At 44.3% G+C, this 12,163-nt stretch overlaps 1 protein-coding gene across 2 annotated transcripts; it reads right to left on the reverse strand.

The window, feature by feature from the left end:
- Nucleotides 1-374: 374 nt before the first annotated feature.
- Nucleotides 375-7,503, reverse strand: LOC131727655 (retinoic acid-induced protein 3-like). Of its 2 annotated transcripts, none has more exons than XM_059018981.1 (5): nt 7,384-7,503; nt 7,202-7,284; nt 4,591-5,576; nt 3,468-3,508; nt 375-3,121 (listed from the first exon to the last, which is right to left on the reverse strand). In XM_059018981.1, the coding sequence occupies exons 3-5, from the start codon at nt 5,573-5,575 to the stop codon at nt 3,014-3,016; spliced, it is 1,134 nt and encodes a 377-aa protein (XP_058874964.1). In that variant the 5' UTR covers nt 5,576; nt 7,202-7,284; nt 7,384-7,503; the 3' UTR covers nt 375-3,013. The 2 variants fall into 2 exon arrangements, with proteins under 2 accessions (XP_058874964.1, XP_058874963.1); XM_059018980.1 differs by having other exon boundaries at nt 4,591-5,575; nt 7,200-7,284; nt 7,408-7,501.
- Between the last annotated feature and the right edge of the window lie 4,660 nt (nt 7,504-12,163).

Raw genomic sequence — 12,163 nt, forward strand, 5'->3', positions numbered from 1 at the left:
TTATTATTATTTTTGTAGTAGGTTTTTGTTTTTTGTTTTTTTAAAGGGTAAATTTACAGTTTTTTCCGGTGTTTATTGTCTTTCCACCGATTTATTTATTTTTGTATAGGGGGTGTTTTAACGGGTTTTATCGGTTAAAACCGAAAATCAGAAACCCTAGATATATTTGAGAGAGAGAGAGAGAGACAGACAGAGGAGAGAGATACGCTAGTCAAACGATTCTATAGAGAGAGAGAGAGACAGAGAGGAGAGAAAGAGCGAGAAAGAGGAGATACGCTAAAGTCAAACGATTCTATAGAGAGAGAGAGAGAGAGAGAGAGAGAGGAGAGAGAGAGATCAAATATAGGACACAAGAAATAGACAACACAAAGTAGTTTAATTTTTAAAAAATCAGTTTAATAAATTACCTTTACAGTTAAACGGAAGATTAAAAAAACTACAACGCCGATACTGGTCAGCTTTGTATAGTTTGATCAGAAGCTCCTGTGTTTGTGATTTATAGTTCACGAAGAGACGCTTATATAGGGTTACCATGTGGCTTCAGATTAAGCGGACGTTTTGAGACAGACCGGGATTTCAAAATCCCCCCTAAATTGAAAGTAATTCACGTATAAATGAGCTCCACCTTTGCTGAGATTAATCCTGCTGTGGTGGAATTGCTTGGGCGCAGCAAACAATTCACACTGATCAGCTGCTTCTGATCAGATCTTAATGAACGAATAGCTAATTTATCGATAGAGCAACGAGATGATGATGAGATTGTATTTGCAGAATAATATGGGCGATTGAATTTTAACAAACAGAAAAAAATAGCGACTGGCTGCAATTCATTCTTGGTATAATACAATTATTTAAGAAAGTTTACAAACGAGAGGAGGCCATTCAGCCCATCTTGCTCGTTTGGTTGTTAGTAGCTTATTGATCCCAGAATCTCATCAAGCAGCTTCCTGAAGGATCCCAGGGTGTCAGCTTCAACAACATTACTAGGGAGTTGGTTCCAGACCCTCACAATTCTCTGTGTAAAAAAAGTGCCTCCTATTTTCTGTTCTGAATGCCCCTTTATCTAATCTCCATTTATGACCCCTGGTCCTTGTTTCTTTTTTCAGGTCAAAGAAGTCCCCTGGGTTGACATTGTCTATACCTTTTAGGATTTTGAATGTTTGAATCAGATCGCCGCGTAGTCTTCTTTGTTCAAGACTGAATAGATTCAATTCTTTGAGCCTGTCTGCATACGACATGCCTTTTAAACCCGGGATAATTCTGGTTGCTCTTCTTTGCACTCTTTCTAGAGCAGCAATATCCTTTTTGTAACGAGGTGACCAGAACTGAACACAATATTCTAGGTTATTTGACGCGCCTGCGGGTATTTAAGCACCATTCTTAATTGTAGCGAAGGATGGTTCATTTACACCTTCATTTATTTCAATTTAGGGGCAAGTTTGAAATCCCGTTCTGTCTCACAGCGTCCGGCTAATCTGGAGCCATATGGTAACCCTAGCTTATAACATAATCAATTGAAACGGGTTACTAATTAACATACAGTCATCAGTCCTATAGTCCTATATATCCATATACACGCCTTTTCACATTATTATGACGTATTGGGCGAGTCACGCAGCTGTCACAGGGCAGCGCAGACAGAGTTGAAATGCAAGCTTCATACTGAAACACAGTGTCGTTTATAGCAATACAAATACTAGTGGAATACAATTTGGGATAAGGACCCGTGTAGGATTAAGATCATTTTTAATACAATTATAATTAACAAATTCAATTAAAAAAAAAGTAAGACTACGACCCTGTCACATGGTAATAATAATTATTATTGACGTTGCATTTGTTTTGAACTGTCATTTGAAGGTGCCTCTGACGTCACTAATCTCGGTCTCTCCCCGCTTGCCTTGGTCACATGATCGCTGGATGACGTTGTTACCAGGTGAGTTTGAGCGCTGCGCTTCTGCTCGGGAAATCCACGGCAGCGCCATATAAGAGCCGCTGTGAGTTATGTGTTGCCCTCTAGCGGTAAGAAGCCGCGGTGCGTTTTGCAGTCTCCTCTTCATCAGTCGCCTGTGTGAAATGCTCCGGCTGTCCGTCTCAACGCGGGTCTTTTTAAACACTTAACACCCTTCTACTTCACTTTTATGTTTTGTTTTTACAACGTTTAACATTCGATAATTGCAATGAATCAAACATTGATTGATCTGAGGCAGAATCAGGTTTCGGGATTTTAGAATCAGGGTTAGAGGTTAGATAGAAATATTGTTTCAGCTCGCGTGTGTGTGTGTGTGTCTCAATGTGTGCGTGTGTGTGTGTCTCTTTGTGTGTGTGTGTGTGTCTCAGTGTGTGTGTGTGTGTGTGTGTCAATGTGTGTGTGTGTATCTCAGTGTGTGTGTGTCTCAGTGTGTGTGTGTGTGTGTCAATGTGTGTGTGTGTGTCTCAGTGTGTGTGTGTGTGTCTCAGTGTGTGTGTGTGTCAATGTGTGTGTGTGTCTCAGTGTGTGTGTGTGTGTCTCAGTGTGTGTCAGTGTGTGTGTGTCTCAGTGTGTGTGTGTGTGTGTGTCTCAGTGTGTCTCAGTGTGTGTGTGTGTGTGTGTGTGTCTCAGTGTGTGTGTGTCTGTGTGACTCAGTGTGTGTGTGTGTGTCTCAGTGTGTCTCAGTGTGTGTGTGTGTGTGTGTGTGTGTGTGTATGTCTCAGTGTGTGTGTGTGTGTATCAATGTGTGTGTGTGTGTGTCAATGTGTGTGTGTGTGTCTCAGTGTGTGTGTGTCTCAGTGTGTGTCAATGTGTGTGTGTGTCTCAGTGTATCTGTGTGTGTGTCTCAGTGTGTGTGTGTGTGTGTCTCAGTGTGTGTCAGTGTGTGTGTCTCAGTGTGTGTGTGTCTCCGTGTGTGTGTCTCAGTGTATCTGTGTGTGTGTGTCAGTGTGTGTGTGTGTCTCAGTGTGTGTCAATGTGTGTGCGTGTGTGTGTGTCTCCGTGTGTGTATCTCAGTGTATCTCAGTGTATCTCAGTAAGTTATTATTCAGGGCTGTTTATATGTCTCCCGTAGTAGTCGCTGTAGGGGTGTTCCGCTGAAGCAGTGGTTTGGGGGCGCGGGATTGTGAAGTCCGGTTTGGGTCTCAAATTCTAAAAAAAAAAAATAAATAAAATAAATAAAATTAAACACAAATACATTCCACTTTAAAAACGAGTCAAGTTTTACAGCCGTGTCAGCTACCTAAGACACGCGGCCCCTTTAATAATTCTGCTGCGTGCTGCGCTGTAGTGTCAGTTGCAGGTTTTAACCACCAGAGGGCGGTGCAAACTAAGGTCTGATGTCACTGCGGAATGTCTTCAATATATTATATCGAATCAACAAACAACCTTAAATTAAATCTGTATCTGTAGCTAAAACTTGTGAGCTGAAGAAGATCCTGAGTTTCATCGCAATCGGACGAGCGCTTCCAGAGATATTGTCCAAAACAGAACTCACCTCCATTGGCATCGCAGTTGCGTAGGGAGATTCAGCGGCGCCTGTTGAGGAGAATCAACGCATTAGAACCCTGATCAATACCGTGCCTATCCACCCCGGGAAACCTTCTATAGGCTTTGAAGCTAAAACTGAAGGGTTTGAACCATTAAGTAGTTTGTTTTTTTCAAATAAGGGAATTATTTTTTTAAACACAACAAACTTTCATAAGGGGGTAGTTCTTTATCAATTTAAATGGACTTCGAAACAATTATTAAAACATAACAATTTAATAAGGGGTAGCTCTGAATGATTTACATGGACTTATGCATATATATATATATATATATATATATATATATATATATATATATATATATATATATATATATATATATATATATATATATATATAATTCAATATAATATATACAATTCAGATGTCATTTGTGCACAAATGTTTCTTTTCGAAGTGAGATGCTTGCCAAACAGTACTTAATTTTTGAACAAGTTCTCGCTGAATTAGCACCCGATCTGATTAGAATCAGTTGATTCAATGGGACGTTATCAAGGGAAATCATCCCATAGGAATGGACCAGCTAGTAGCCTCCTAGTAACCCCGAAATCTACCCTGTACCCCTAAACTTAAGGGCCAGCTCTGAACGATTTACATGGACTTCCTTAAATGCTCTTTACTTGCTCTTATCTGCCCCCTATTTGACTGCATTTAATCCTGTACTTCAGAGTACTGTAATCTGTCACAAGTATTATTTAATCTGTAGTGTTTTGTATTTAATCATATCCTGATGTAACTATCACTGACACTGTTATCTGCTCCGTTATTGAATCAGATTTTGTCATATTCTTGTATTTGCTAGAACCAAAGTCATTGTATTTATCTTGCTCTTAATTGTATTAATACTTGCGCTGTGATTCTTGAAATGTGTTTTTGTTTACGATTGTAAGTCGCCCTGGATAAGGACGTCTGCTAAGAAATAAATAATAATAATAATAATAATAATAATAATAATAATAATACCTTTTTTTTAAACAAACAAACTTTATACATTTTTTTCAAACAACTAACTTTCATCACACATATATTTTTTCATTTCCTAACTGATTGATGTTTTGAAGCCCCTCTCACCGCGGTTGTCGGGCAGGTAGACCTGGTTGTCCACGCCGTGCTTCTTGTAGGTCAGCGTGGGCAGAGACGAGGCGGGCTCCTCCCACACCCTCTCCTTCCCCTTCCTGCTGAGAAAGTGCAGCTCTGGAGCCACGAAGAACACCAGGAACACCCAGGCGTTGGACACCAGAGCGATGCTCAACACGGGGTCGTCCCACAGGGGCCTCTTCCCCAGCTCCGGGTTCCCCCGGGTCAGCATCACGATCCACACCACCCAGATCATCAGCGACAGCAGCAGCGTCACGAACGCGAAGCAGCCGTGCTTCTTCCATTTCCCGTGAGTCCCACAGAACGCGAACACGGCCAGGACCAGACCCAGCGCCATCAGGAACATCACGTAGATGAGAAGCATCACGAACTCCCCCTGGCTGTAGAAGCAGGGATTGCCGTCTCGCACCAGCACGGTCAGCAGCCACTCCACCGCGATGACCACCTGCACGAGGGTCAGCCCCAGCGCGATCCCCAGAGCCGCCCAGCCCCCGATCGGGGTCCGCTCCCTCCGCACCAGCCCCAGCAGGCGGACTTCATGAGCGACCAGCGCGGAGAAGCACATGGTGAAGAGCACTCCGAAGAGGAAGACTCTGGTCGGGCAGGTGCGCTGGTCCGCCTGGATGATGAAGGCGAACGTCAGGCCGAACAGCCCCAGAGTGCCCAGCAGCAGGTAGAGCTGCACGGCCACGCTGCCCAGCTTCTTGGCGTTGGAGACGAACGGGACGGTGCCCAGCAAGGTGATGATCAGGGCCAGGGTGACCACCACGCCGGCCGCTGCCACCGTTTCCAGGACGATGCCCCAGCTGGCCTGCGTGTCGCACAGGTAAGAGTAAACCGGGTCCAGGCCCGCCCCGCAGCCCGGGGCTGGAGTGCTGTTACTGCTGGCTTCGGAGGGCTGGGAGAGGAGGGAGAGGAGGAGGAGGGGGAGGAGCGGGAGGGAGGAGGCAGGCAACATCTGAGAGAGGGAGGGAGGGAGAGAGAGAGAGAGTGGTTAGTGTCTTATAGTTTTTTTATTTAGAGAAAAGAAGGTTTCTCGAGCAAGAGGACTCCTTTCAGTTTTGTCAAGTCGGGTCTTAAAAGATCCCAGTGATTCAGCATTGACAGTGTGACTCAGTAACACTTGATTACTCTTGGTAGCCCATGGCAACACTTAATAACTCTTGGTAGCCCATGGCAACACTTAATAACTCTTGGTAGCCCTTGGCAACACTTGGTAAGTGATAAGGGAGGGAGGAGTGAGGGAGAGGTATAGGGAGGGAGGAGAGGGGGGGAGAGGGAGGGAGAGGAGAGGGGGGGAGGAGAGAGAGAGGGGGAGAGGGAGGACAGAGGAGAGGGGGAGAGGGAGGGAGGCAAGAGAGGGGGAGAGGGAGGGAGGACAGAGAGGGGGAGACAGAGGGAGGAGAGAGAGGGGGAAAGGGAGGGAGCAGAGAGAGGGGGAGAGGGAGGGAGGAGAGAGAGGGGAGAGGGGGAGAGGGAGGGAGGAGAGAGGAGAGGAGAGGAGAGGGAGGGAGGGAGGCAAGAGAGAGGGGGGAGGAGAGGGGGAGAGGGAGGGAGGAGAGGGGGAGAGGGAGGGAGGAGAGAGAAAGGAGAGGGGAGAGGGGTTTAAGGAAAGAGAGAGAGTGGATAAAGAGAGAGGGATAGGGAGGAAAGGAAGGAGAGAGAGAGGGAAGAGGTGCTTTCCTATTCATGGCAGTTCTTGTTTATTATGCAGGAGTCCTTCCTCCTCTGTCTCTCCCTCAGGGTTTGTCGCAGTTCCTAATGCTAACGCACACAGTTCACAGTGCGAGGGTGCAGCTTAACCAGGACAAGAAACAGCAGCAATCTCAACACCAGCTGAAACACAGAACCGCGCATTGCTAAAGGGAAGCCTCCTCACAATGCACAGAAATACCCGCGGGCTCTCGATCGCTCTGATCTTCCAGTGACCAGTACTGTGCGTTTACCCTCGTTTACCAAGAGGATCTAGCGACTGTCTGTCTGTCTGGATCTATTAATTAATTAATTAATTAATTAATTAATTAATTACACAGTGACGACGCAAATAACGACATACGAACATAAACTTAGCAAAAATAATTTCTTCGATTTGTAAAACCCAAATTAAAAACTTTTTTTTAGTGCCACCAAATTCACGTTTCAAAATAAGTCCTTTTAAATGATTCCCTCTCTCTCTCTCTCTCCCTCTCCCTCTCTCTCTCACTCACTCTCTCTCTATATATATATATAGAATCGTTTGACTTTAGCGTATCTCTCTCTCCTCTTTCTCTCTCTCTGTCTCTCTCTGTCTCTTTCTCCTCTCTCTCTCTGTCTCTCTGTCTCTCTCTCTATCTCTGTTTATATATAAATATATAATTGTTCAACTTTAGCATATCTCTCTCTGTCCTCTTTCTCTCTCCTCTCTCTCTCTCTCTCCTCTTTCTCTCTCTCTCTCTCGCTCTCTCTATTTATATATATATAATCATTTGACTTTAGCGTATCTCTCTCCTCTCTCTCTCTCACTCTCTCTCTCTTTCTCTCTCTGTCTCTCTCTCTCTCTCAATTCGTTCAACTTTAGCATCAAAATAAAATAAAAAACGTACCTTTTTTATGTTCCACCAAAAGTAGCACTCCTTTAAATGAATCTGTATGTTAACTGTCTTTCTCTCCTTCAACTGTAGCAGCAAACTGAAAAACACAATCAAAAACAATATATAATAATAATAATAATAATAATAATAATAATAATAATAATAATAATAATAATAACTGCAACCCTCTCAATACCTTTAAAAAAACTCCAAAACACACCACAGAGTCTATAGTGTCTCTCTCTCTCTCTCTCTCTCTGCTTTCTTTCTCTGTGTGTCGTACAGAACTTGCTGTCTCTTTGTGTTTCTGTAGCTCAGTGTTTTTTTGTTTTTTTTAAAAAAGGTGTGTTCGGTTTTAAAGGGTGTGCTGACTTTAGCTCAGACTTGCCTTTTCTGTTATGATGTCATTTGATGACACAGACAACAATAATCTAGTCAGGTGAGTTAAAACCAAGGTGTGCCTCTAGCATGGACTCACATTATTATTACTGGAATGTGCCAGCCATTAACTTGAACAGGGTCAAACGCCCCTCCCTTTAAAGGAGCGCTGACCATCATTAAAATCCATTCTCTCACCTCTTATTAGCTTTATTAACAGTATCGCTGGCCCCTCCCTTTAAAGGAGCGCTGACCATCTTTAAAATCCATTCTCTCACCTCTTATAAGCTTTATTAACAGTATCGCTGGCCCCTCCCTTTAAAGGAGCGCTGACCATCTTTAAAATCCATTCTCTCACCTCTTATTAGCTTTATTAACAGTATCGCTGGTCCCTCCCTTTAAAGGAGCGCTGACCATCTTTAAAATCCATTCTCTCACCTCTTATTAGCTTTATTAACAGTATCGCTGGCCCCTCCCTTTAAAGGAGCGCTGACCATCTTTAAAATCCATTTAAGATAATTGACCTGATATGCAACATTGCAATTGTACAGGAACAAAGAAACCGATGAACTGTTACATAAGCCCAAGTGTCTTCTAATGTCAATTGAATGACGTCTTTGCATTCCTCTCCTCATTGTTTGACAGAGTTTGCTTCAGTTATTCAGCTGGTATTGATGGAAACATTTCATTAATGCAGGAGCTGGTTTTCCCTGCGTTTTTAACTTCAGTCGATTTAGTTACAGGAACTGGTTTTGCAACTTTTTCAAGAGAAGACAAAAAATAGCAGCCGACAGCCTCAAAACCGGAACCTGTGAAAACAGCGAACGCAAAACAACTGTCATTCTCTGAATTCCTCGTCCCGCGCCTGTTTAAAGACTTCAAGTGTCCTGTTGATCTCCCCGCGTCGCTGGGGTGTTCTGCTGGGGGCGTTCGGAGTGGTTCTGGGTTCTGTCGTGCCCGTTTTTAAAAAAAATCTGCCTTTACCTGGCTTTGAGAAGCTTTCCTGGAGAATCCAGCCTTCCTCATCCCATTGAAATCAGCTATCCTGCTCTACACTGATAATAGAATTGAATAGACATTAGTTATCATTTCCCATCATCCTCCTGCTCGCTGGTATCACATGAACCCGCATGGACCTCTCTGAACTACATTTCCCATCATCCTCCTGCTCGCTGGTATCACATGTACCCGCATGGCCCTCTCAGAACTACATTTCCCATCATCCTCCTGCTCGCTGGTATCACATGTACCTGCATGGACCTCTCAGAACTACATTTCCCATCATCCTCCTGCTCGCTGGTATCACATGTACCTGCATGGCCCTCTCAGAACTACATTTCCCATCATCCTCTTGCTCGCTGGTATCACATGTACCCGCATGGACCTCTCTGAACTACATTTCCCATCATCCTCCTGCTCGCTGGTATCACATGTACCTGCATGGACCTCTCAGAACTACATTTCCCATCATCCTCCTGCTCGCTGGTATCACATGTACCCGCATGGACCTCTCTGAACTACATTTCCCATCATCCTCCTGCTCGCTGGTATCACATGTACCCGCATGGCCCTCTCTGAACTACATTTCCCATCATCCACCCGCTCGCTGGTAAATGCATCTCAGTTACATATGTGAGCAGGAGGATGATGGGAAATGTAGTTCTGAGAGGTCCATGCGGGTACACGTGAAGCCATCTTGAGGCTAGTGCATTAACATGAACCCGCTAGCGCCCCCTAGCCCCCCCAGGCCTCCAGAAGCTGAGAGGTCAGTCTAGTTTCAGTGATCTTGTGTTCTGTTTTTTTATGCAGACAGAGACCTGCAGTGTTTGCTCACATGTGATAAGGGGGATTTTTTTTTTAAAGGGTAATATTGGACAGTAGATTCATCCACGCTTTTCAATTGTCAAAAAAATAATAAATTAAACAAACATTTGAAAAGGTCCCTTTTTGACTTCCTCAAAAACCAAACCAAAACAAAACAAACACACAGAAACCTAGCTGTGTAATTTTGTACAATGCTTGCAGTCATCCTGAACTCCCTCAGCTTCATAGAGTCCAATGAAAGCTGCTGAATAATGTTCCCTTGTTAACATATTGAATTCCACCCCCTCTATATAGAATGAACTGATTCAGCTTCATAGAGTCCAATGAAAGCTGCTGAATAATGTTCCCTTGTTAACATATTGAATTCCACCCCCTCTATATAGAATGAACTCCCTCAGCTTCATAGAGTCCAATGAAAGCTGCTGAATAATGTTCCCTTGTTAACATATTGAATTCCACCCCCTCTATATAGAATGAACTCCCTCAGCTTCATAGAGTCCAATGAAAGCTGCTGAATAATGTTCCCTTGTTAACATATTGAATTCCACCCCCTCTAAATAATAAAAGCTCTAAATGATGTTCCTGTAGTTTATTTTGTTTCATGATCTCTCAATTCTAAATATGTAGGCGTTGCTGAACTCTTGTCTCTGGTCTCTGTATTGTTTAATAGCAGCTCAGAGTGTTTGAACACAAACAGACAGGAGAGAGAAACAGAGATGGGACAGACACCCATACACACTGAGACACACTGAGACACGCACTGAGACACTCTCTCACTGTGTGTGTGTGTGTGTGTGTCTCAGCGTGTGTGTGTGTGTGTGTCTCAGTGTGTATGTGTGTGTGGGTGTGGGTGTGTGTGTGTCTCAGTGTGTGTGCATGTCTCAGTGTGTGTGTGTGTGTGTGTGGGTGGGTGCGTGCACGTCTGTGTGCATGTCAGTGTGTGAGTGTGTGTGTGTGTGTGTGTGTGTGTGTGTGTGCATGTCAGTGTGTGTGTGTCTGTGCATGTCAGTGTGTATGTGTGTGTGTGTGTGTCTCAGTGTGTGTGTGTGTGTGTCAGTGTGTGTGTGTGTCAGTGTGTGTGTGTGTCAGTGTGTGTGCGGGTCATTCTTTGGTTCTGAATGTTCCGGTCGCAGGGTTGCTGACAGTAAACGGAGAGAGAACCAGGAGCAGCAGCTGAGTAAACAAGCAGTGAAGCAGCAGCACAGCGCGGTCTCTCCTGCAGCAGTGTGAGGGAGTGCTCAGGGAACCTCAACCTGACCCTTCTATCACTGCAGCAAACACTGCGTTTCATTCTCTCGCACTCTCTGTAGGACAGACCCTCCCTCCTCCCTCCTTTTATTATTATTATTTGTTTATTTAGCAGACGCCTTTATCCAAGAGACTAGGGTGTGTGAACTATGCATCAGCTGCAGAGTCACTTACAACTACGTCTCACCCGAAAGACGGAGCACAAGGAGGTGAAGTGACTTGCTCAGGGTCACACAGTGAGTCAGTGGCTGAGGTGGGATTTGAACCGGGGACCTCCTGGTTACAAGCCCTTGTCTTTAACCACTGGACCACACAGCCTCCTCTCTTCTCTCCCCTCTCTCCTCATCCCTCTCTCCTCTCCCCTCTCCTCCTCTCTCCTCCTCTCTCCCCTCTCCTCTCCTCCCCTCCCCTCTCTTCTCTCTCGTCTCTTGTAATAGTTTCTAAGTGCGGGCGTGTCTCCCTGTGATCGTGCTGGGTGCGTGTTTCCTTATCTCGCACTCTCTGTAGGACAGACCCTCCCTCCTCCCTGTTTTAGTGTGATCGCCTCTCCTCTGTTTCTGTTGAAACACTCATGAGTGTTAAATATAGAAAGACTGTAGAGAATCGTCACAGTTTCTGCTGGTGCTCCTGTCTCTGCCTCCTAGCTTAAGATAACCCAGCATTTAAAACCGGAATAAACTGGTTCAAAGGGCCGCGAGGCTGGGCCGGTCTGTACAGCACAGCTGTGTGTGTGTGTGCGCGCGTGTGTGCGTGTGGGCGTGTGTGTCAGCTTATGTACTTTGTATCAACACAGGGCTTGTGCCTTAGCTTTGATTTCTTATTAGCTTTATTAACAGTATCGCTGACCCCTCCCTTTAAAGGAGCGCTGACCATCTTTAAAATCTTGCCCGTAGCTTATTTGTAAACTTGACAGCCACTTTGTTTTTTAAAAGCGTCCTTTTTTAAAGATCTTGTATGAACTTGAATAATTCTTGCCTCTGGGCCATTGTTTTATTTATCGATATTGTGTTTCCTTGGTAACGCTAAGAATGACCTCAGCTTAACTATCAACAGCAGCTGCAAAATATTGAAGCTGTACCAGCCAAGAGCAATGCATCACCTAGAATTTTAGGAGTGAACTATCATAAATTATATATATAACAAGGGAACATTATTCAGCAGCTTTCACTGGACTCTATGAAGCTGAGGGAGTTCATTCTATATAGAGGGGGTGGAATTCAATATGTTAACAAGGGAACATTATTCAGCAGCTTTCATTGGACTCTATGAAGCTGAGGGAGTTCATTCTATATAGAGGGGGTGGAATTCAATATGTTAACAAGGGAACATTATTCAGCAGCTTTCATTGGACTCTATGAAGCTGAATCAGTTCATTCTATATAGAGGGGGTGGAATTCAATATGTTAACAAGGGAACATTATTCAGCAGCTTTCATTGGACTCTATAAAGCTGAATCAGTTCATTCTATATAGAGGGAGTGGAATTCAATATGTTAACAAGGGAACATTATTCAGCAGCTTTCATTG

The sequence above is a fragment of the Acipenser ruthenus genome, unplaced genomic scaffold (genome assembly GCF_902713425.1).
Source record: "Acipenser ruthenus unplaced genomic scaffold, fAciRut3.2 maternal haplotype, whole genome shotgun sequence".
NCBI lineage: Eukaryota > Metazoa > Chordata > Actinopteri > Acipenseriformes > Acipenseridae > Acipenser > Acipenser ruthenus.

Coding starts and splice junctions, on each gene's coding strand:
- LOC131727655 (XM_059018981.1), bottom strand. CDS start 5,575: ATGTTGCCTGCCTCCTCCCTCCCGCTCCTCCCCCTCCTCCTCCTCTCC. Junction 3,509..4,590: donor CTACCTGCCCGACAACCGCG/GTGAGAGGGGCT, acceptor TCTCCTCAACAG/GCGCCGCTGAATCTCCCTAC. Junction 3,122..3,467: donor CAACTGCGATGCCAATGGAG/GTGAGTTCTGTT, acceptor TTTTTTTTTTAG/AATTTGAGACCCAAACCGGA.